General features: G+C 42.6%; 1 protein-coding gene across 7 annotated transcripts in view; it reads left to right on the forward strand.

Moving 5' to 3' along the window:
- Positions 1-25,461, forward strand: part of LOC106631054 (ankyrin repeat domain-containing protein 26-like) — a 185,602-nt gene that overhangs the window by 147,590 nt on the left and 12,551 nt on the right. For 4 of the 7 annotated variants that reach the window (XR_008730123.1, XM_055698221.1, XM_055698224.1 and 1 more), the window contains 4 exons: positions 21,395-21,578; positions 22,025-22,171; positions 23,356-24,309; positions 24,997-25,109. Coding sequence is in view for 6 of the 7 variants with exons in the window: in XM_055698221.1 (XP_055554196.1) it covers positions 21,395-21,578; positions 22,025-22,171; positions 23,356-24,309; positions 24,997-25,109 (1,398 nt within the window). In the remaining variant the exon portion in view is untranslated. Of the gene's footprint in view, positions 1-1,867; positions 2,116-3,688; positions 3,751-4,849; positions 4,953-6,568; positions 6,598-6,718; positions 6,786-6,872; positions 6,918-10,995; positions 11,087-14,478; positions 14,718-15,557; positions 15,708-21,394; positions 21,579-22,024; positions 22,172-23,355; positions 24,310-24,996; positions 25,110-25,461 lie in introns of those variants that run through there. The other 3 variants (XM_055698223.1, XM_055698222.1, XM_055698225.1) reach the window with 3 other exon arrangements.

A 25,461-nucleotide genomic window follows, 5' to 3' on the forward strand; every position in this document is an offset into this window, starting at 1 on the left:
TTAATGCATTAAACCTAGGGTTCTTAACAGTTACTTCCCTTGTGCACACTTGCAGGTAAGCATCCAGAAGCTGCGATCTTAAATATAACTGAGTTTTACTGAAGTACTACAAATATTAAACCCAGATTTTTCAAACTGCTATGCATGTAACCATAGTTTTGGAAACAATTTTCAGAAGGGTGCCTGCATGGTATTTTGGGGGTGAAATACTCACTGAATTGCATATGTGAGGAGTGTTTTTGTAGTTAGAAGTATAGGATGGAGCCAGCACCTGACCACTGTCGAAAGGACAGCCTGATTACATTTAGTGTTCAAGGTTTGATGTGACCAAAGGATTTGTTGTTGTCATTAGTGTTCTAAAAGAAAATAATCATTTATTTACAGAAGCTGCAGAAGCCAAATTTGACATTGTTAATGAATGTTTCCCAGCAGTTCAGGAAAAACAGTAAGCTATTTGGAAAAGATTGCATAGTATACTAATATATAAAAGTAGATTTGCTAAGTAGTTTTTTAAACAATTCTTTTCCTGTAGTAAATGAGAGAAGTAGCACTTTGAAAACACAGCACTTAGGCATTTCAGAAAAAACAAGTCATGTTGTTAAAATGAAGGTATTAATCCCCTCCTAAGCCTTTGTCCCTGGCCAAGTCCTTCCTCCATCCTGCCCATCCTTGACTTGGTTCCTTTTCCAGACATTCCCAGATTACTCCGTTAATCTGGTAACATGCCTGTTGCCATTCCCATAACTCCTTTTGTTGTTTTGACATAAGTGCCATGTCTCCAAAGACGGTGAATAATGAAGTATCTTGCAAGTCGGTACCAAAGCAAACTGTCTTTCAGAATCTAAATAATTTGCAAGATAAACAAGAAAGCTGGAACAAGAAAAGCATGATTCAGGCGAAGTTTCACAGAAATGATGACTCCCTTTTTGCAGAATCTAAGATGACAAACTGGAAAAAAGAGACACCTCAGCTTCTCTCAGATAGTTGTGGTCTTAAGGAGAAAAAGTCAAGCTTCAGTAATGGCTTTGAAAGTGATAATAGTTCTTTGTCAGCAGGAAAAAGCCCAAGGCTTGAAAGTCAAAGACCAAACTCTGTCTGTCTTGAACAAGTGGATGATGAAGATACAGAAGAAGAGCAATGTGAAGTAGATAATAAAGTCTGTGAAGCACTGAAACAAGAAAGGGAACACTTGTGCTTGAATAGGCATGACGAAAATGTAAGAGCAGCGTTTCACTCAGGCACCAAAGTAAGTTGTATAAGGATGATTCAATCACAAAGGTATTTTCTAAGGGTGATAAAGGTAAGAACCAAAAGGTAAACTGGATTTCTGTTAATATTTCACGTATATCCATCTTTTGATCATCCTTTTTTTATAATAGAAAATGCCTTTACTCCTAACCAAAGCAGTTTCTTAGGTATAAGAATAAGATTGGGCAGTATTTTCAATGGTTTTTTTTTATTGGTTGCAGTGGTTTTGCAGGAAAACAAATAGGCAGTATAATTTTTCTGAAATAAATTAATTTTTTTCTCAGTTGTATGTACAGTTTTTATCTGTCAAGATTTATTGCCATTTAGTAAAATACTTGGTGCGATGGCTGAAAATGAGGAACCAAAAAGTTTGAGTCAGATTGAGAGCAGGAAGTTAGTGATTTTCCTGGAGCAAAGTAGAGGAAAAGGAGCGTGTTCCAAAACAATGTAACTGAAATGAAAGCTAGAGTTAGGCTGACAGGAAGAATTGCTTCTCAGGAGCTTTGCAGAGCCAGGGCTAATGACTTAGGGCTAATGTCATTGCTGTCTCCTCAGAGATTCCCAGAAAAACTGAAGGTCTTGTAAAACAAAGCTCAACAAAGTTTCCCTGTTGTCTTACACAGGAGAAGCATTTTTAAAGTTGTTGTCGATGGGTGGCTAAGAAGGTGCTTGTTTCTGCTATTTCCAGCTGTTTGGTCAATCTCTTTTAGGAAAAATCACCTGAACGGGAAGAAGAGGAGAAGGAGCAGGAAAAGGAAGACACTGGTGAAGAGCTACAAACTGCAGTTGTTGAGGGTGTGAAAAACTCTATTTGTAATGATAGCCATCAAGTCCACAGTGCTTCCAAAGACAACACTGGTGAGAGAAGTGAGTTAGTGAATACTGCTCCCAGTTCTTCCTCTATAAATATTAATGCACAGTAAATGAACTGAAATGGTGCTTGACTTCTGAAACAGTAAGTCTTTCCCTTGCCTGTGAACCCTAGTGGGCATTGGCAAGGAGGAAAGTAGCTTTTGTTCCTTATCATTCGTTCCTGAAGAACAAATTGTGGCCTTGGATTCCAAACGATGCTAAATGGAGCAGGTGTCATTCTTGGTTTTGTTGCTGTGTTCTCCCTGAAGCGATCAGAACAAAATGCACAGTTGAAAAAGAGGACGATTAGAGTGTCTTGGTGTGACAGTAGTATTGCCCTTTCTGGCCCGTGCTGTCAGACTGAAAAGTTGTGATTGCTCTTGGCTGAAGCCTGGGAAAGATTTGAGTCAATCTGAGAGAAAGCTGTTCTGTTCCAGTGCCTCACCTTGTCCAGTTTTAAAACGTAGAAAGTCTCTCCAGTGCCACGCTTGAGTGTGCTTGAAAGCATTGCCATGTCAGTCAGGGCTGAGCACTCTGGTGCTCACCTCAGGTCTTGGAGCAGGAGGAGAAGGCACACTTTGCATTGTCTGTCTCCAGAGAGTAGAGTGGTGTGGTAGATGTTACCAGAGCGTGTGTAGCTGCTGATCAAATGCTACAGAGCGGGCCTGGCAGAACCTGCTGTATTCCAGGTGTTGTGCCTATACATGCTCTTCTGTCGGTGCATTTTACCATAAGCCTGCATTTGGCACAGTGTAAGTAGTCCTAGCTGAGGCTGGAACCAGCAGTTCCCCTCTGCTAGGACGGGTGCCCTCACTGGTCTCTAGCTCCTTTCCCGTTTTTTGTGCGCATGTCTCCACGAGAGCGAATCCTGAATCAGTTTTACCTAACGGACTAGCTTAAAACAGAGAAATGAAGATAGTTTAATCTGGCCAGGAACCTACTGAGACTGAGCCTTGCGTGTGTCTAGTAGAGAAGAGATTGGGATGTTGGCCCCTGAGATAGAGACAAGTTGTGTGTTTGGGGTGAGTTTTTGGGCTGTGAGCCTCTCCTCTTTTTAAATGGCAATGCTTAGGTGTCTACCTTCTGGGAAGGTGCAGGGTAAAAACTGCTAGTCAAGGAAGATCTTTTCTGGTAGTGCTACAAAAGGAGCATTGTTTCTTGGTGATTTTAGCATGAAGATGTCGGGTGGTGTTTCTATGGTACTTCTTGCACAGTGGATGGTGGTAGTCAATGGCAATTTCTGGAGCTGTGGACTGGAGAGCAGGTGACCTAAACTCCGTATGCCACAGGGCTGCAGCGTGCTGGAGCCTTTTCCTGAGTGTGACCCAAACACGTCTTCAGTGCTGCTTGTAGCTGTGTCAGCTGTTGTGCATAGCCATCTTCTGCTGGAGAGGAGGCAAGAGAGGTGGCGATCTAAAGGAAATACCATGATGTTGTGTGCTGGGTGTGAAGAAACCCTTGAATAACACTCACTCCTTAGTTTGTCCTCAGCAACAGAACCGCTGTGCATCTTTTGGGGGCAGGGGTGATGGGGAAAAGCAGAGTGAAATAGAAGGGCTCAGTGTCTCCCCTCTTCCTGCATTTGTAGGTGCCCTGACAGCAGTGGGAGCAGAGGAAGAGGAAGATGCTGAATCTCCCTGGGATTCTGAGGTATTTCCTGTGAAGGAGACCAGGGTTCCCAGTGGTGGGGGTGGGGAGTGAGATCCAGAAGCACTCGGAGCTTGGGCCCGGCCGCGGCTGAGGCTTATTTCCCCTTCTCCTGGTTCTGCTGTATGTTTGTAACTGGGGGCCCTTGAAATACTTGTGCTGTGTGCTAGCTGTTCAGCGAGGCTTGGGATGCTGGTAGGTCGAGCTAATGATTTGGGTCTCAAGGCAACTGGCCCTTGCAGTTGGGTTTCTAGTACAGTATTGCGGCAGTGAAGTTTCTTGCTGCTTAAAATACTCTTGAGCTCCTCACGGGGGCTGGCGGGATTGTTGCTTTTTCACCACACAGCTCTATTCCGCTGACGTGTTCAGTGGTTGCCCTTAGGGTCTGCAGCCTAGATGATGAGCTGCTTCGGAAAAGAGCCTTTCTACCGTTTTGGCCCTTTTTGAAAGTAATGCTCAACAGAGATACCGCACGTGCTGGCTGTGTTGGCCCTTTTAGTTCTTCCTGTCTGTGGTAATGGGTTAGAAGAAAACGAGCAGAGTCTGTAGCTTACCCCCTCTGACTTTTCTTGTGAGGAAGAAGGAACTCTTCCCCACCCGCTTCTTAAAAATACAAGGCTAAAATATTATTGGGGGGGTTTAGGTAGCTTTGGTTTCTGTAAGCTTTGTCTTGCTCGTCTTTGTTCAGCCCGTGCAACTGGGAGTAGCAACGTGTTCGCTCCCCACTGCAGGACGTGTGCCTGGGGAACATCAGCACAAATTTGAGTGTCGGGTGCCAGTTCAGTCCGAAAGTTGGGTCCCCCCCAGACCTGCAGTTACAACCCACAGCTCGAGTTACCGTGTTAATTCTCTCTTGCGGCTGTGCAGTTTGCCAACGTGACAGAAGAGTTTAGATGAGTTGTGAGGTTTTTGCCTAAGATCTGAAAACACACAAGTCTGCTGTGATTTTCCAATAGACTGTGTCTTGACGTGCCCTTTCCAAGGGGCTTATCAAAGGCTTTTGTGATTCCATGCTGTGCAAGTTGGCTTAGCAGGAACATTTTGCGTAGAAATGAGTTGAGAATTTGTACCGATGCTCACGCCCGTGTGTTATGTTACACAGACGGATTCTGAAAGCCCGGAAGAAGGATCACCTGGTGTGTTGCTTCCAGCTGCAGACAGACACGGAGCACGCTCGCGGATTGTTTCAGGGGAGCGCCAGACTGGTAACTTCCTGGTGGACTAAATGTTTGTCTGTAAACACGTATAGGCTGAAGTGAGCTTTTATCGATGTCTGCCTTAGGAATGCGCTTACGGTGTGGGTGCGCGCTATAGCAGTGAAGTGCTTAGTATTTGTTAATTAACACCAGCTCTCACGGCGCTTGCTGGCAAGTTTGTAAAGGAAGTTACCTTGTTTGCATGATGTGTGTTCTTTGGATGTGTCTGTATTTTTTTGGATTCAGGTTCTTGTGGCATAGTGATGAAAGTGTATGTGGTTTAGGGCTGACCTGTCTGAACACCTAAACATCCTTGGATGATGATGTAGCAGGAGAAAGCTACGATCTGGCCAAGCATATTTTCCCCCCGCCTTAATTTTTTTTTTATACCTTTCTGTTATGCTTTGCCTAGGAGCTAAAATGTGAGTTCAGGGTTTCTGCCTGTACTTTGTGATGCTGTCTCTTGAGCATCTGGAGTGTAGAATGGCAGGGAAGTTTTGCTGTTGGGGTAGAACTCTCATCTGAAGGATTTCTTTTTTACTAGATGGTCAGTCCTGCTTGTAGTGTAAGTACAATAGAATAGCTGAAGAAGCTAATCCAGTAAGCTGGAAGCAAAACTTTAAAAGCTCCTGGGAGTTTGTAAATCTACTTGTCGAGTAGTTGTCATGAAAGTCTGCTTTGTATGAATCTACTAAGATGAGTTTAAAATCAGTGTAAAAAGGGGATAAAAGGTGATTATGATAATCTTGCTAAGGTATTTCCATACTGCTAGACCACCAAGTTTCCTGAAATCAAATGCTGTTTGTTTTTTAATTATTTTTTTAAATACAAAAGTTTTGCTATGGAGCCATTCTTAATAACGTTCCATACACTTCTTTCATGAGAGGACTCAAACTGTAAGATGGCTAAAGCAGAGGACCTGAAAAATATAGGTGGGCCAGTAGATTGTGTGGGTTTGTAAGTGATTTAATGTTGGAAAAGAATCTTAAAAAAAATGAAACTATTTGGAACTGTGCTATAAATGCAGATTACAACCAATTGTCATTTGGGCTTTTTCTTTTCTTGCAAGCTGAACCAGAACAACCTGATAAGAACTAGTTTGATTCTTCCTCATTGAATGATGTGTATGAGATTTCTATGTCTGCACCCATGTTTTCTCTGTCCTATCGATGGAAAGGAAAATATCCCTCAACATCACGGTCATAGAGCTGTTATTTTATATAATTCGTAGTGTTCTTTTATGATAATTCATTACAGCAGACCAGCTTTGGCTTTTGAAATAATCTTTGTAGAAAGCAGGATTCAGCTCCTCCAAATAAGTATTTTGATCTTGTTTTGTTAACAAGCAAATCCTTATTGCTTCCTATGGATTGTCCTAGTTCTGTGAGTATTATTTCTTAAATCCAAGGTGCATGATGGGAAGCATGCACTGTCCCTTTCTTGTATACCGATACCAATGCTGGAGGATAAGGTAAATTGAGTGTTAAGTATCGCAGTCTCGATGAAATAATGCTTGCAACTAATACTTAGTTGTAGAAACTACTGATGTTGCATGGAGTAAAAAGTTTATACATTAAATAAAAATTGAATAAAATAACACTTTCTGAAACATTTTTCACTTCCAGGCTTTTTGGAGAAACCCAACAATTCCCAGGTAAGTATTTGTTCATGTCAGACTGACTACTTGTTCTGCTCATTAAATATTATAGAGTTACTTTAAGTGTGAATTTTTTTTTTTTTTTTTTTTTTTTTTGTCATTGGATTGTCTTTCATAGCTGAAGGCCCCTGAATCTGTTTTGGAAAGGAGTGAAACCTCTCCTAACAAAAAGCAACAGAAATCAGGTAATGTTCACTTCATGTGGTTCTGGGTTTAGCTTCGTAATCTTTCTAGACAGGAGTATTTATTAAGGCATCTGATTTGTTTTGCAGATCTTTTGGAGGAATTCGGCTTAGGAGATGCAGAAGATGTTGAAGGTATTCATAACAATCTCTTTGTAGTGTTCTTTTATGGACAGACACTTTGTACTTGCAATTTTCTTTCTAATATTAAATTAATGGCTCTAGCAAGGCATCCCGGGAGCAGGTGGTCTACTGAAATATACCTCGGTGTATGTGTTTGCTCCCTCCTCTCGTCTGCTTTTTCGCACTGTCCATACCCTTCCATGATGTACGCTTCCTACACCGTACTTGCTGTCATTTCCCCTTTTCAGGCAGTCCTGAAGTTTGCTTCTCTTTCAGTTTCTCAACCCCCCCCTTCCTGCCTTTCCTGGGTCTCTGAGCATGTGCTGTGGCTGATTCCAGGCTAGGGATCTGTAGGCTAGGCTGTCCAGGAGCTGCAGGTGAGCCACAAAGGGTAATTCTTGGGCTCGTGCCGTAGCTGTAGTTTGCAGGAATTATTACTTGCCTGGCTTTTCTCTACCTGCCTGGCAGTTGTTTTGAATCATGTACAAACACGTTCCTCCGAGGCTTCCCTCTCTTGTTTCATGGAAAATGACCAGCAGGCTCAGAGGCAGGGGAAGGAAGTGAGGAAGAGAGACAAGACGGGAGGAAATGAGTGTCAGCGTGTTTCAGGAATTCTCTTTTCTTCGGAAACAAGGCCAAAGTTGAAGCGGCTAGCTGGTCGGCTATGTATTGGAGAGAGGATATGTAACCTGAATGGGTTTTTAATGTCTTTGTTCTCATGTTTATCAATTTGCATATTTGATGATTTGTGTTGGATTTTGTATTAATCACACTTGTTAATCAGATGAGAAACAATTTGCCACTCAGGTTTTAGAGTTTCTACAATTGGCTATTGACAATATAAACCAGAGAGAGGTGAACAGATATGTAGACAAGTAAGTGGACTTGTAACTTCTAAGTATAGAATACAAATAGTTCCAAGTTCTTTGGCATCTTCGCTTTAGGGGAAGAAAGAAAAAAAGGATTGTTGATCTTTTGACAATAATAGAGGTGCAGCTTCTCTCTAGAAGTATGTCCCTCCTTCTCCTCTCGCTCTTCTCCCTTTCATGTGTTTGCAATGGGTAAGCAACAGGTCCCCTTTTGCCCTTTATTTTGCACTGACGGTGTTCTGGTAAGACACACAGATATTGTTAGAGGTTGTTCAGTTAAAACGTGAGTTTTGGTTATGTCTGTATTCCACAGTAATGTGGAGTGTAGCCCCATAATGGACCAGTACGTTACAATTTTACAAACACAGAAAGGAAAGGTTGCCTTTTCATGGCTCGTTTCATGTCAGCTGTTTTTCCTGTGTGGCTTTATTCATTTGCGTCATGCTGGTTTTTACCCATATGTTATCTTGAAGGTCAGGTGCTAAGAAGTAGATGTAAAAATTTCTTTCTTTCAAACATTTTATGTTGGGATTTCGGTTTAAGCAATTTAGATTGCTTCAGCAAAGCATCCTGATTCCTGCAGCACAAATATTTCTGACTCTAAAGGGCTTGAATGCCATCCGTGACAACTTTATTTGATAAATCTGGAGAACAGGTACAGTATCTTGCATAATTAAATATCCAATGAGAGATGGAATTTCCCATTCTATTTACTTTGCTACTGACTCATAGGAATACATTCTTAAAATTATTTTTGAGTCAAAACAAAATAGCGGTGTTCTCATGTTTTCTGTATAGCAAAGTAGGTGCTGTCCACTGTAATCTGCAAAAAGTCGTTATGTACATTATGTACAATTTATGAAGAGGGAAGTCTCAGAATAGAGTGGAGAGGTAAAGACTAAGTGGAAAGAACGATGATGACTAGAAGTCATCTTTCAGTGCTAGCTAGAGAGCAGACAGAGTAAAAGGTGGGGGAATGACAGGCAAAAATACTGGAATCTGGTTTACCCTGTGAATTTTTTATATACATTTTTTTGAATGACGGGCTCTTCAGAAGCCTTGGAGTAGGGTTCTACCAGTGTTTTAACTCAGAATTTCTCCCTGTGCTAAAAGTGAAGAACTCTTGACGATGAGGAGTCATCCTCTTTCACAGTGTTGACAGAAGCCAATAACACAGAAAATAGACTCGTGAATTACTGCTCCAAGAAAAGAAGAAATTTTACTTGCAACAGCTAATGGGAGGAGTCCTTAGCTTTTTAGTTGATGTTTTTTGAGTTATTTTTCCAGTGGTTGGAAAAATAATTACTGACTAGAGTTACTGACGCAATGAGAACTGGAATTTTGCAGGTAGAAGAACACTGTAGCCTTTCACCTTTCCTGCTTCTTCCTTGTTCTGTACCCATCATACAGAAATGTCAAGATTGATTAAACCCTATGGAAAAGGATTCTTAGGGGCTCCAATGTTATCAAAATCTTACCTCAAAAGGGAGACATCAGACTCAAATAGCTGCTGCTGAAATCTTTCCTGTTGACCGTGATGGGCAAGGCTGAACAGGAGTTAGGGTTGCTTTTCATTCTAGCAGCATGGTGCCTAATTTGAAAGTGACTGCACTCTGAAACAGAATCCAAAAGACGAAGACGCCTACGTACTCTGAACAGAGAATGTGACTTGCATCCTTAGAAGGGCAGTACAAAACTCTGGGTGCTCGCAGGTCTGCTTTTATCCAGTTTTCAGGCAGATACAGTTGAGCAGAAAAGCTTATTCAGTCTGTGTTGTGCAGACCGGAGAGGTGTCACAGCTCTCCTGCATCCACAAAATATTGAAGTCTATCTTCTAAGCAAAATTGTGGTGCCCGTGTTACATGATGGGGGTGATGGCGCATATCAAATTGTATGGTAGGAAGCTGCCTGCTTTTTGCTGTTTGTGACCTGAGTGAACATTGGTGAAGTGACAGAAGAAATGTGGTAAGCGTACCTTCATGGAAGCAGAGTAGGAGCAGCCCCGTCTGTCTGACCGACTGACCACCCGCTGCTGTACTTGGGTGGAGAGGCTTCTAGGAGTAGCACGTAGACAATGAAAGTTTGTAAAAGGAGTCACCTACAGGAGAAAATGCCAAGAGTGAGGTTGGCCTTGTGACTCATAAATAGCGGACCCTTTTGTATTTTTGTGATTTTATCTATGTTCTTCCTGTCTTGCTCGCTTTTCTTGTGGGAAGAATGTTGTGTCCCTCTCCAGCAGCGAAGCTTTGTGTATTGAAAGGCTATTAGGTAGAAGCCATAGGATGATGGAGCAGGAAAGGAGATGCAGAGTGATTAAGGTGAAAAGAATCCATCTCTGGTTTTAGATGCCACACTTGACCTGCTGGGACTTGTTTCTTTCTGAATACTTGTTCCTTCAAAATGTTCCGTGTGCCTTCCACACAAACAATACAATGAGTTGCTGCTTCTAAATTGTGTCTGGAACTATCTGGAGTCCAGTTCTCAGATATAACAGAGATTCAAGGTAGGCACCCCAGAATGGGGAGCCCAGACTGAGTGAGTGACTGCTTCCGAGGAGTTTGTGACCGGTCCAGTATTACGTAGAAATTCTGAGAGAGGAAAGGATGGAATCCAGTTTTCAACGGTAAAAACATCCGGATCGTGGGTGATTTCTCCACATTTCACAAGCCTGTCTTTCATTCAGCGGCCCGTCCATGTCTTCTGGGACAGATGGGGCAGCAGTTTGACTGAAATACTCTGTCTAGATCCATGTCTAGAGACAGATTTGTGTCGTGCAAGGAATAAAGCTGGGGTCTTCAAGATTTCAAGCCTGTGGCTTTGTTGTTCGTGATTTTCTGTGCGCAACACATAGGGAAACTGAAATTGCGGGAGGAATACTGTGTGGCGCACAGTGTGTCAGAGATACAGAGGTGTATATCTACGTATGAGAGAGAGATGTTGTGCATGTTTAAGAAACAGGAATGGCCTCTTTGTGACAATGTGTAGTGATTTTCAGCACATTTCCCTTATACATTAAAAGGTAGAATGCCTTGGAAGACAGGAATTCACCCAGATGCATCTTAAATCTGTATTATGATAATTTTCTCTCTCGGAGTGCACAAATTTGAGGGGATTTATTTTATGTTAAGATTTTTGTCACAAGTAGGATGATTCAAGATGCACTCTAGGTGTAAATAAGTAGTATTAAGTCATGCTGGTTATAAAAATGTGTGGTTTTTCACTGCAGGTGAGAACTCGGGATCTACCTTTCATATGTCATCATCAGCTGAAAAAGACAACGTGAAGGATGCCATTGAATATTATGGGGTGCAGGTATGTAAGCCCAAATATTTTTGGATTACAGTCTGATTCAGTAAGTTGTATTATACACTAAGGTAAAGAAAACTTACCAGTCTGAATAATGCTGAAGGGAGAGTCCTGTAGGTGAAGGCTGCGTTACAGTCTGAAGGAAAGTTGGATACAGTCGTCTTATGGTGGGGTAAAATCCTTGTCACTATGTCGGATGCTTGCTGTTATGCTGATTTGTTTTCAGTTGGTTTGCTTAAATTTTGAGGGGTGTTTTTCCTCTTGTGCACTGCTGAGAAACAAATGTGCGGCCACATGTGGGGTTTTTTTTTGCCTGTGCAAAATGCACATTCAAGTGAAGAGGGAGATTTGTCTGTGATATGCTGATCTGTTTGATGAAACATGCCGGTCTTCCTCTTTGTAAGACAAAGATCAAAGAGAGCACCTTGAAATGTGGTGACCTTTCTGAGGCTTCCCCAGCCTCTGCAAAATACGCTCTTGTTTGGCCACGTGAAGTGTTTGAAAAGGGTTTTCTCAGAGGGTATCCTAGAGGGGAATAAGGCAGGCGTCCTGCTTGTGTTGGGCGTGCGGGGCAGGGCTGCACAGAGGGGTCTGGCGTCCTCTGGAACACCCGAAGGGACAGCGTAGCAAATGATTTCCACCCCACAGCCGGGCATCACGAGAGAGGGACGTGCCTAATTCTAGGAGGCAAAGCGCAGGACTTAAGGCTGTTGCAAGGTGGTAGTAGTTGGCCAGTGAGCTTGGGAAGGGGGAGGGTGAGACAGGTGGTGTCTGGCTGAGGTGCTCCTTCCCTCTTGTGAGCGGAGGGGTCTTTGCCGCGGGAGAACAGGGCCTGGCTGACGAGAGGAGCGCGAGGAGCGTGACGGTCTCAGCCCGCTGGGACACCAAGGCTGCAGGCCCTGTTCAGAAGGCAGCACGAGCCGAGGAGGCGTGTGGGCAGGACTGTGACACGGGGCAGAAGCAGAAACAGAGCGTGGGGACAGGGACTTGAGGGGGCTGGGTAGGGTTAAGGCGTGGTGCGGTTTTCCTGCGAGCTTGGGTTCCTGATTCCTGGGATGAGGGCAGGAGCAGGCAGGTTTCCCTAATAAATCCTTTCCTTTGCACCTTGGAGTGGAATTTATTATTTCTGAAGCTTGGGTGAAGAAATAATCCTCCCTTAGCCAGTTCTCTGTGTGGTGAACGGTAAAAAGCTTGTCATGTTCATTCCCGTTGGGTTAGCTTAGGTGGCCGGGGACTGTGCAATGCCAGACGGTAGAGCGCGATGGAGGGAGGAGGGTGGGTGAGAAAAATGTTGGCAGTTTTAATGAAAAACGGTATTACAGCAATAAACCATGAAAAATAAACATGCTCTGTGACAAGCGCCGGCAGTTACAGAAAGCCAGCAGGCTAAAAGGTAAAAGCAACCCTAATGCCTAGGCAAACCTAACCCAAGAAACTGTTGTCTCTGAGTCCTTCTCTTGTTAAGAAGATGGTGATGCAGTGAACCTTTCATTTAGCGTCCCTTGATTGTTCTTATAAAAATGGCTTTCAAAATGCCTTATTTCTATTATATGATGAGTTTGCAACAGAAGTTGCATAGATCAACTGTAATATTTTTTTTCTTGATAATCTTTCTGTCTGTACCTGTTTACTTAAGGATAAATATATTTTAGAAACTATCAACTTGATAGAAAAAACAGCACATGAAAACCACACTGATAAGGCAGAAATTTCACATCAGAAATTTCACAGCAGAAAATGAGGAATTGCCCAGTGCTGACAAGCAGTTCTAAGTCCAAAACCTTGGAAAGAAAGAGATGCAAGAATGTGGGTTGAAAATGAGAAGGGGGAATTGAAAACAAGTTTTAAAAACGTTACAGCAGAACTAAAGCAGCTACTTGGTGAAATTAATGAAACTGGGAAAACTCCTTCCCTTGTGGAAGAAATGTCAGAAGATGGCTTCAGTGCCGAGTTGAAGAGTTCTCATGTTGTTTCATCTCATGCAACAGAATCAAGTAACAGCTTAGAAAGTAAAGGTGAATTTGGAGACATTAAACTTACGCTAGGTGGAAAAGTACCCAAAATGGAAACTGTAATCCGAGTCTTGGTGTCCTTTCTGATCAAGATAACTGAAATGCAAACATGGAAGATACCTGGAGTACAGATGAAGAAGATTGCACGTATAATATGGATGATACGAAGGTGCCTCTAGCAAATGGAAGCAGTAGAAACGTAGTGGGAGGTCCTGAATACTCCCCGAGATACAGCTTAAAACCCAGTCTTTTGGATGACATTTCTAATATTATTCCTACAATAAGACAGTTTCTCCACGTGGTGAAAATGGACTTTTTGTAACAGAGAGGGAACTTGGAAAAGACTCTGGATTTAGTGATGATGATCCCAGGGACTGCTTTATCAACAAAACAGGAGAAGCAGAAATGGGAAGTCTTTTTGCAAATGCTCAGCAATCATACGTCATGCTGAAAAGGAATCTTGATGAAGAACTAAAACAAGATACGGGAAGATTAAAGGGTAAGGTAGGAATGCTGCAAATAGTATTCCTGGCTTTGGAGAAAGAGAAGGTACAGCTGCCAGAAGAGGTAGTTCACCTGCTGCTCTTTATTCTTTAATCTCGCTCTGGATCAAGGGTCCTGTTCACTTTAGCTATTCATCATTAAAGGAGGATGCTTCCTACAAATTGGGTTTTGTTCTAATGGAAATAGGTGACTGGTGAACAAAGGGAGCAGTGGAGAGTTGTCTTTTTCCCCATTTTTGGAAAACGGAATGCATTATTGCTCCAGTGTAACAGTAGGTGGCACTTGGTTCCAGTGCAAGTAGTTATCACTACATTGCCTTAAAAAGAAATCCATACAATTCTGTCTGTTCTGATTCTGAGTCAAAGAATGAAAATAGCTTCTGAACAGGGTCTTGACTAATAATTCATGTGCTGTGATATCTGCATGGTGTGTCTTCATTGCCTTTCACTAAAATTCCTCTTTCCTGTGAAACCATTTGTGTTTGTGGGTTTGGGATCTTTTTTTTTCTTTCCTCCCCTTGTTCAGGGAGCAGTAGCCCAGTACAGTTCCACTTGATATTCTTTTCTGGCGGTGTTCCAACTGACATTGTGCAGTCCTCCTAACTCTTTGTCCATCAGTAATGCTTTCCCTTTTTTGTTGTTCTCATGTTTTAAGAGACGCCATTGTTTTCTTTCTAAGGGCTGTATTCTTGTTATCTTTAATCATGAGTGAATTCAAAGTACTTTCAATGACATAATATGCTTTGTAGTATAATTTTGTGAAAATGCTTCTCTAATTTTATATTGTTTCAGGGGTAAACCCTGAATTAATCAGTCTTGGATGTGGTGTTTCTGTCTTTTAGAAATACTAAGAAATACATGAAGCTTAACTTTCTTTTTATAGGTTGAGAAGGAAAAAAGCAAACGAAGAATTTCAAAAGTGCAGGCGGTGGCAAAACAGGAATGTCTTGGTAAATTAAATATACCATCAGACAACATCACTAGTCGGCAAATGAAAGAAAAGATTACTGTAAGGAAGAATGACTGTTTGAAAATGGAGAATGAAAACACTCTAGAAGAAAAAGACAAAAAGAGTTTTTCATCTGAGGAGAGCTCAAAATTGATTAAAATGCCAATGAAATGGTAAGCTAAGGAAATAATCTCTAATTCTTATTTGTAGTACTACGTAAGTGTCTTAGGTTTTCTAATATTGTAGTAGTTGAAGTAGTTTCCTCAGTGGTGAAAGCCATAGTGAGTAGTCCACTGCTTCTCAAAAAGTGAAGAAAATGTCTTTTTAGAAAACACGACGCTCACGATATTCAAATTTATTGCCTGCTCTACAAAAAAGAAAAGGGGAAAAAAAATAAACCCCCCACCCAAATTGCTGTGTTTTCCTTGTCAATACTGAGGCAAAATGCATCTTCAAAACCAGAACTGAAGACTGGAAAAAGCAGTTATTTTTGTAGGAAAAGGCCACCTAGAAAAGAAAAGTAGGAACTTGGGGTTTGCTGCTACTCCCTTTTCTAGGTGATTTTAGTGATCTCCGTGCAGTTGGTGTTTTCCTTTTCATTAAGTTAATATGCCCTTTGTCGGGAGAGGGGAAAAGATGATATTACCAAACCAATCTCAAAAGCCTAAAGAAGGCACACGTATTTTTATGTAAACCTAAAGCAGGAGTTTCTTCCTATCTGTCCTTCAAAGGAATCTCTGCTCTAGATGCTTTCTGTAACATGGATATTACGGGTATTCCAGCTTAACCTGGATCTAGCTCAGATTCCACGTGTCCCCCCCACTCCTAGGGGCAGGTGTTTTAAGTACTTGGGTATCTTCCACGATCTTTGCAGTCAAGTCTGTGTTTTTATAGTAGATATTTTTTGTCTCAGTCGTTTCTGGACATCATCTTACGTCTGTTTCACAGAGATATTTTTTGTAAGCCTACTCACTTGGTGATTTTTTTTTTTTCCCCCTTTCTGTTTAATGCAGTAAAATGGCCCTGAATGCCAAAGTTGCAAAGAAAAGTAGAAGGCAGCCTTCAAAGCAGAAGGCTCATCAGCAGATGAGCTCTTCCAGTGGCAATCATGGTCAAGTACGGGATGAGAGCACTTCCAGTGAAACATCTGAGGATGAAGGAAGGTATGCATATAAGGAATGCTGAAAACAAAAACTTACTTAATGATGTAAGTTGACCTAAGAGCTAGAGGCAAGTTTGGGTTTTTGTTGTGTGTTGAGGTTTTTTGTAAACCTGATGCATATGAAGATTCTTGTTCTTTCTTGTGACCACACTACCTGGTGCACTTTGTGTTGACAAACACTTTGCTTTTGTTTAGAGTGCTTTGAGCATGCTGGCCAAGTTAATGATAAGGTCACTGTGCACAAATTCTGATTAATTACATGAGTGTGTGCACAGGCATAGAAGTATTTTATGTGTTTAAAAAGGGTGAGGCGAGACTTACAGAAAAGCAACATCACTCTTTCACTGCAGGTGTCTCGGGATTTTTTGCCCTGCTCCCCGCTCCACCTTTTCTCTTGCAGCTGTGTACCCTCCTGACTTCTTGCCCACCCTGAACTTACTTGTGTGGGTTGTGGCAAAGTGAGAAAGAGAAGTTGTTGACACTGTTCAGCCCTAGCTAAAAATCTGGTGTGTTATCAACGCCGTTTTGGTCAGAAATCTAACACACAGCGCTGTGTGGGCTGCTGTGAAGAAAATAAGCTGCATCCCAGCCAGACCCAGGACACCAGAGAATCCAAAATTACAGTTCTTTGACCTGTAGGAGAAGGATTCTCGGTACTGAAGAGAGCTAAACCCCTGGTGTTAAACAGGGAATGCACGTAACCGTATAGCTCCATGTCTGTAGCTGTAAGATTTCTGTCACTTTGTGTGAAGCTGAGAGAAGAGTTATTTCAACTATTTGCTTAATATCTTGCGGAAAAAATAGCCTTCCAATAGACATAATAGTACACAATAATTGTTTCAGTCTTGATCTATATCTAGCGAAGTTACTATACTAGATTTTCATTTAATTCACTTCTGAAATGAAGTTTTCAAACGAACTTCAGGTATTATTCATACTGCAATGTAAGCATTCCAGTACTGAAATATATTTCTGTTTTCTAGACCTGCAGCAACAACTGGGAGTGAAAAGAGCAAGGTACTGTAAACTAAGTTCTTGATAAACAGTTTCTGTCAACTTTTAATCACGTAGATGGGAGCAGTGTTTATGTAGTGATCAACCAGATGTACGGATTGCTGCTGGTATGCAGCTTTATTGTATTTGAGACAAATCTGTGGGCTGTGAAGGAGAGAATGAATCATTCCTGCATTTGTAATGGTCTGTAATCCTAGACAGTGGAATTACAGAAAGTACTGTATTTTTTGTAGGTCAGCATACCAACGGAAGTAACTGATGGCCCTGGTTTAACTCACTCATCTGACCCAACTTCAGAGGATGTCCGGTTAGAAGCTTCAGCCTACAAGGAGACTATGCTGGTGTTGGAAGAGCTTAGCGTGGTTCATACGGGTATGTTTTCAAGTCTCTGTCTTCAGCTGTTACAAGTTCCCCTTAAAACATGATTTCTTTGTAGGCACTCCTAAGTATTTTAATTTCATATTTTGATATAGTATCTCTTTGTGACTAGAGATCCCCCTCAAAAGCTGTGAAACTGTCACCTAACCTGAGATGTTGCCTGCATTACCAGCCGATGTGCCTTACGTTATCATTGGTTCTCTGTCTAGTCAGAGCTGGAGAAGCAGTTTCTTGCAAAGTACAGTTCAGCTCCTTCTAATGGGGTCATCAAAAGTCAGCAAGAGCTTTTTCTTCTTTATATCCCCTTGATGTGGTTTAAGCCCAGCCACACCTAAACACCTAAGCACCACACAGCCACTCACTTGTTCCACCCCAGTGGGGTGGGGGAGAGCATCGGAAAGGGAAAAGTGAGAAAACTCATGGGTCGGCATGAGGACAGTTTAATAGCAAAAGCAAAAGCCACGCACGCAAGCAAAGCAAAGCAAGGAATTCATCCAGCACGTCCCATGGGCAGGCGGGTGTTCAGCCATCTCCAGGACAGCAGGGCTCCGTCACGCATAACAAATACTTGGGAAGACAAAGTGCCGTCACTCTGGATGTCCCTCCCTTCCTTCGTCCTCCCCCAGCTTTATATGCTGAGCATGATGCCGCGTGGCATGGCACATCCCTTGGGTCAGCTGTCCCAGCTGTGTCCCGGCCCGGCTCCTTGCGTACCCCCAGCCTGCTGGCTGGTGGGGTGGGGTGAGGAGCAGAAAAGGCCTTGGCTCTGTGTGAGCGCTGCTGGGCCATAAGGAACACATCCCCGTGCTACCAACCCTGTTTGCGGCCCAACTGCAAAACATGGCCCCGTACCAGCGACTGTGAAGAAAATTAACACTATCCCAGCCACAACCAGCACACCCCTCAACAGCTAATGACAAAGAGTACAGCAAAATAATGGCTTTGCTTAAAAATAATAAATAAATAAATGTATAACAGGAATCAAGATGCTTGCATATATGCACAAGGCATTATATAAACATAAGCATCACTTACTAGGGCTCTTAAACTATGCTAAAATTTCATTAGGCAAGTGTTAACCTTGGCTGAAGGCCAAACTCCCCCCCCAGTGCTGCCACTGCCCCTCCTTGACAAAATGGGGCGAAAAAGCTTGTGGGTCAGTGTGAAGGCAGGGCTGTCACTTCCCAGTGACTGTCACTGGCAAAACAGACTCCACCGATTAAAATACATTTGGATAGTGAGAAACAAAGACCCCAAACCTGAGAAGGACACGTCGGCACCCCCCCTGCTCAAGCTCTGCTGCGCTCCTTCCCTGCCACCTCCCCAGGCAGCGCGGGGAGGCTGCGGTCGGCAGTCGGGACGTAGCAGTTTCTCTGCTGCTCCTTCCTCGTCCCTTTTCCCTGCTCCAGTGTGAGTCCTCCCCCAGGCTGCAGTCCTTTGGGGAAAATCTCCTCCAGCCTGGGCCCTCCATGGGTCGCAGGTCCTTCGGGAAGGATCCGCCTGCTCTGGCACGGGGTCCTCCGCAGCACTGCGCTGTGGGTATCTGCTCCAGCATGGTTCTCTCCGGGGCTGCAGGGGAATCTCTGCTCTGGCACCTGGAGCAGCACCTCTCCCTCCTCCTTCGCTGACCTGGGTGTTCGTTTGCGGGGCTGGTTTTCACATGCTTTTCCCCTTCTCTGCCCGTTTCGCCCTTTCCTGCATTTGTTTTTCCTGAGGTGCTGCCAGCACGGCTGAGAGGCTCAGCTGTGCCCTGCGGTGGGTCCATCGAAACCGTCCATGTCCAGCACGGGGCGACCCCTGGCTGCTTCTCAGAGGGACCTTCCCACTACCGAGACCTGCCACCTGCACCTAATGCAGCAAAGCGTTGAACAGCTTATACATTGGGCAGTATTTGTGCAGCTTTGTGTCTTTTCTATCTCAAAGCAGGTTCTGCTATTTTGTTGAAACTGCAAAACATACTTCTTGAATATGAACAGAGAATAGAATGTGGGACAAATCGGTATACAGCTCTCTCACGCGAAGTAAGGGAATTGGAAGATGAAAAGAGGGAGTCACGGTTCAGAGCGGAGAAGACTCAAGATTTGAAATCCATATTGGCTCACCAAGAAGCAGAATGGAAAAGTGACATCCAAAGCCTTAAGTATGTAAACTTGTGGTCTGATAATGTATTATCTTGTCAGTGGTTTTATTCCAAAAGGCTCTGATGGTGCGGGCAACAGGGTGAGAAGTTTCCAGTCTTTTGGGTTTGGGTTTTTTGAATCCCGTGGGCCAGTTATGCTATGAAGTACATAATGTGAGAGGGGAAAAATGGCCGGATATCAGCTCCATGTACAATGTTCTGGATGATGTTTTAACTTTGTTTTCTAGCAAGAGAAGAGGACAAGAGAGTGTGTATGGGGAAATCGGATTTATAAGAGAGATTTGAGAGATGGTTGGGTTTTGGGTTTTTTTTTCATTTTGTCCTCGCGGCTTCAGTTGGCCTATAATACTAGGATTTCTGGTAACTCCACCCAGTGCAAGTCAAACCAGAGCTTAGAGCATTTGTTTGCTTACCTGTTTGTTTGTTGGAAAGGTCAAGTTTGGGATTGCCCCTTTCCCCACACTCCTGAGCTAGACCCGGAGGTGTGAGGTTTCTCATCGCTGTTGACATCACGTCAGACAGGGGTGGCCAGCAGGCACCGTAGGCAGTTGAGCAAGGACAGCTGCAGAGCCCTGGCCTGGGAGGGGAGATCTCCTCGTGGTGATCCCCGGTGGGATGGCGTGGCTGGGGAGCTGGCCCAGCAGGGCCAGGCGGCCCAGGCAGAGAGCGAGCTCAGCAGGAGCCACCGTGAGCTGGCAGCTGGGGCGGCCCGCAGCGGCCTGGGCTGTCTGGGGGGCAGCAGTGCCAGGGCACTGGGGGCAGTGAGTGCCCACCCCTCCTCAGGGCTTGCTGAGCTGTGTCTCGAGCCCGGGGTCCGGTTTTTGGCCGCCCAGCCCAGGAGATCTTGCCCAGCCCGTGTGAGGTCGGCAGGGAGATGCCGGGCTGGTGCGGGGGCAGGAGCACCAGCCCTGTGAGGGGAGGCTGCGGGAGCTGGGCCTGGGGGAGTTGGGCCTCCCAGCGCGGGGGAGGGGAGTACGAGGAAGACGAGGCCTGTCCCAGCTTGGCCTGGGTTTGACTTCAGCAGGTGTTCAAAATCCTCAAGCATCTGTCAAGTATAAAGAAGTAGTATTTTCATTCTAAGTGAATTCTCCAAGCAGCGTTAAATTTATACTTTCAAAAGTTACACTTTTTGTGAAATTACGCTAGAAATTATATGTAAAGCTTTTTCCTTGCAATATACGCCATTCAAATACAAATGTTTCTGTCAGTCTTTCAAGTAATTTTAGTGGTGGTTGATTCTTGTTTTGCAGAATTTCTAAAGCAGGCTTTCAATTGGCAGTTCTTTCCTTACGTTGGTACTTGGTTTTTATTTTTTTCTTCATCATTGCAAGTATATGGGAAAAAATAGTCAAAATAAGGATCAAACACAAAGCTGCTTTCTTGTTTGGGTACCGTGGGCACACCATGGACCGTTTTTTACCATGTCAGTGCTCATTGCTGATTGTTTCAGTTGGTAAAGAAGCTGACCTTCCATAAGGCTTTCCTTATAAATCAGCTTCAAAATGAAATTGCTGTAGTTTCTCCCAGAGGTAGATCCACTGAGGTTTAAAACTGGTTTTAATCGTATCCAGCTTAAACCCCATGCATTTCTGAATCTGGTTTTGAACACTGACATCCTTCTGGAGTAAATAGAAGCTGCTTGTTCTGTCTGTGGGCAGCCTTACAGAAGGCTTGCTGAAAAATTGTTGGGTCTGCCATAGATAAGTGGCGTGCTGATTCACCAGTATTGCTTCTAGTCACTGAATCCGTAATATGTAGCCTCAGTATACCAAGAAAATGTATATTAACCATAGTAAAAGTTTATGATGCTTTGATCCGATGAGACAACAAACTCCTTTTTCAACACAATGGCTTTAATATGAAGAGGATTTATTTTTTTATTATAGAAGTGTACACACTAGTGTGCATTTCCCTGTGTAACCTTACAGAAAACTGGTACATCAATCAATGGTTTATTTCCGTATCTTGTACAACTGATATCATGGACAATGGAATGAAGTTAGAATTCTTTAAAAAGTTGAAAAGTACAGTAAAAATACGGAATCTGGAAACATTTAAGTTTTTTTATGGTTTGAGTTGTCTCTGCAAGTTCATCATGTGGAACATCTACTTTTATATCAGTGCTTTTGTTTCTCAAATACTCTGTTAAATCCCAGGTGTTCTTTGAAACAAGAAGAAGCAAAGAGACTCAGAGTAGAAGTGCTCTGTGAGAAAGTGAGAGAAAAACTCCAAAGGAAAGAAGATCAATATTGTAAAGAAAGGGAGGAGAAACAGAAACTTGAGTTACACTCAAGGAATTTAGAAATGGAGATAAGAACACTGAGAAAGCTCTTGAAACGGGTATATTAAATAATGAATTAAACACTTTCTTTTCTGCTTCTTTTCACTTGTATTCCAGTATGCCTAGAGAAGGAGGGGCTTTGTTCATGGAAGAGGCATTGGATAACTATTGCCAAATTTTGAGGGCAGTAGAGAACAGTTGGTTCACAATTGGTCTGTTCTTTTTTTTTTTTTTTGGCTTTGCAGTTTATTAATCCTTTTTTTTCTTTTTCAGAATTTAGGTTTCATTTGTATTTCGGGCAAAGCCTGACTTTTTTCTGAATTACTACAAAACATCCTGTATTTCTTCTTCTTATATTTTCAGAAGAAAATTAAAATTTATTCTTTATAGGTGGATTATCATAGCTGTGGGGAATCAAAAATCTTTTCAAGTATTCTGGGGAGAGTGGGAAGGTGTATTGCTAGCTCTGATTTTTCTCGAGATGCAAGCAGTTGTATTACTGTAGGTTGAAGAGGAACATGATGAAACACAGACACAGCGCTCTCAGGAAAAGAGTGCCAGAGCCCTTCAAGAAGGAATTTTGAACAACCACCTTGGGAGACAAATGGAACTAGAAGAAGAGACAAGAAGATCTATAGGAAAAAATTCAGAGGTAAGCAGATATTTTTTTTTCTAATAAGTCAGATTTCACCATGTTTGTTTTAAAGTCATCATAAATCTTATATAACTTTCCGTGTTTCTTGACGGATTATTTACAACTTACCAGTGGAACTTAACTGTGTAAATACCTTTCCTGTTTTCTCTTATGTCTTTAAAAGTTCTGGAAAGCAGCATCACTCCTGTATGGACCTGAATGACTTGTGCAAGTCGGAAACTAATAGAACACACTATTTACCCCGTTTCGTAACCTATCTGTTATTTGTCATTTCACAGACATTTTATTATCACTTTTTAGGGTTTCTAGCAACGAGACACCTAGCTACCTATGTCAAGGTTGACCAGGAAGAAAGTTGTTTGACAGTGTTTGTGTTTCCATTGCTTTTTTTTTTTAATTAGTTATTCCCTTATTGAACTTACTTACTTCAAGTATGCCTTTCTTTTCCACCTCCACATACTGAAATTTTATGATCGAATATCAACAATGAATTCAACTCTCTGTAGGAGTTAGAGTAACTGGAGGAGAAAAAGCAACCATCAACACTGTATTAAAAAAGATCTTGAAAAGAGTTTACTGAATTTCCTAAGAATGTGCAGTGCTTGGAAGCCTCGTTTGTTCCTGGCTGTGCTGCCCAATAAATGTAGGGTGAATGTGTTCAAGTGGAAAAAAGTTACACATACAATAAAGAGGAAATATCCAGGACTATTGCATTCTGGGGGTGATTGAGTTTTATAGCTAACTTCCAGTAACACAAAAGGATAAGTGTTCAGAAGACATTTGAGAAGGAAAATACCCTTTCTAGCCTTGTTTTTATCAGATCTGTAGCACAAGTAATTCAACCTTAAAGGCAATATTATAAAGGCATGCACATACAAGAAAGCACTGTCATTTTAAAAGCTTTACACTTGAGATGTTTTAAATAATTTTATTATTTGGTTGTAGGTTTAAGGGGGTATTGTGTGTTTGGGATGTTCACTTAGGTTTTAAGGAGATGTTACACTTCCGTTGTGTACGTACATTGTACATGCGCGTGGGTTCACAGAGTAGCTTATTGCCTGAAACTTCATCTTTGAAGTCACGCTTCAGTATTAGAAATGTTAAAATGCAGTTTATTGCTGAAGCTTTTTTTGTAGATTCGTTTCCCAATTGGCTCTTTATTCATGTTCCCTGTCATTCAGGAATCCAACACTGAGAGAGAAAAGGATCTGTTGTACAAGAATCAGTTACTACAAGATGAGATTGCTGTGCTAAGGCTAGAAATCAATCAAGTAAGACTTAAGCACCAGGAGGAAGAAGGAAAATCTTTAGAGGAAAATGAGACCTTGAAAGAAAAAAATGAAGCTCTCAAAAAGGAACTTAAACTGAACAAGGAAGCATTAACACAAACGGTTCTTCAGTACAATGCGCAGCTGGACTTCCTAAAGACAGAATCTGCAGTGCTGACTTCCAAACTTGAGCAGACAAACGAAAGTAAAGACAGACTAGAGGCAGAAATCAAATCATTTCATTCCCGCCTGAATGCTGCTGTTCAAGAACTTGAACGTCATTGGTCATCAGAAAAGGATGCTGAACAAAGATTTCACAGAGAACGTGATGAATGGCATCGCTTGCAAGGCAAGCTCCATCATGACCTCTCCGACACGCAAGAAACCAACAAGAGCTTGTCTCAGCAGCTGTGCAAAGCTGAAAGCAAAGCTAATAGGCTAGAAAATGAGCTTCACCAGTTGGAGCAAACCCTCAGAGAAAAAACTTTGCTTGTAGAAATGACACAAAAAGAGTTAAGTCAAGCCCAGCGTCAGGCAAAGGAATGTGATCGTGCTCAACAACTTGAGAAAGATCCAGTAAGCGAACTTGTAATAAAACAGGAGTCCTTGCAGGAGCGATTGGCCCAGCTCCAGAGTGAAAACCTCTTCCTGCGTCAGCAGCTGGAAGATGCACAGAGCAAGAGGATCATGAAAGAAGAAGTAGTGAATGATGTGCAGGACCGGTTGAATGATACTCTGAACAAACTCAGAGCTGATAGGGAAAAGCAAATTTATCTCGTAGAAGAGCAGAACAAGGATTTAAATGCCAAGAGTACTGATTTAAGGAAACAAGTCTTCGAATATGAGACTGACAAAGTAGAAAGAGAGGTAAAGGATATGCTTAGAAAGAACAATTTAAAGTTTGTCCGTTCTTGAAATTATTTTGTTTCTACAGTGCACCTGGTATGTTATGTGCATGGGACCAAAGAATACCGATTTGTTCTGGTTTGTTATGTTTCTCTCGGAATTGCGGAAGGTTTTGGCCAACGGGATGTTAGTCCTCAGATCTAAGCAGAGAACAGAAAAAAGGTATCCAAGTCTAAGCTTTGATCAGGAAAGGTGATTCTTCTTACTTAGTTCATAAAATGTTGAAGAACTCCAAAAGATCAGATTCCTCTAGAAGCCCCTGCCTGCTGGTTGGTGGGAGATCCCATGAAAGCTTTAGATGGGTCAGTGTTGTCCCATGAAGTGCATTCCTACGTAATCCCTACTGTGAGCAGAGGCACTGCCAAAAGTGTTCTCCAGCATCTTTTCCACCTGTTATGTCTAGAAGAGGATGGCCTTTGCTTCAGCGAGGGCATCTGTTTCTGTAGTTACGTATTGGTCTGTTTGATGTGAAACCTGAAGGGATGGAATATCCTCAGGAATTCTGTCCCATGCCATTCTGTGGAACGTGGCTAACGGATAGAGACGTCCGGCAGCTTCTCTGTGGAGAACGCTAGATGCACAGACTGTACGTAGGTATTTTTCCTGTGCTCTGTGTGTGTGATACATCTTTCTTTTCTCTTTTGAAAGTGCGAGAGTGAAAGAAAGGAAGGAAAGCAGCTGGTAGAGTTGAAACACCCAGTTGAACTACGTCTGGACCAAGAAATGAAAAGAAACCTCGATCTGCAGAAAGACTGTAAGAGGTATGGCTTTTTAGCATGGTGAAGAGGTATCCCTGCGTAGAAGTCATGTTTTATTAAACTTTAGTGTAAAAATAGGTGTACCTAACTGTGAGCAGATGCCGGCCTCGTGCTAGTTCTTGCAAGGTACTTCTGTATATCAGCCCCTAGTTTTCACTAGCTGCCAAAACAACTGCAGCTGCAGGTTGCCCTGCGGTTCTCCTGGGAAAAAGGGAGTCTTTCATTCCTCTTTTCAGGTGAAATCTGGACTCCCCAAGTGTATGTGGCACAGGAATAGTGGTTTTTCCTGGTAATTCCTGGTGTGTCAAGCACGTTAAAGATGAAGCAAGCGGTGTCTGTGCTGTTTACATGAGAG

This window comes from Falco cherrug, chromosome W (assembly GCF_023634085.1).
Source record: "Falco cherrug isolate bFalChe1 chromosome W, bFalChe1.pri, whole genome shotgun sequence".
Lineage (NCBI taxonomy): Eukaryota > Metazoa > Chordata > Aves > Falconiformes > Falconidae > Falco > Falco cherrug.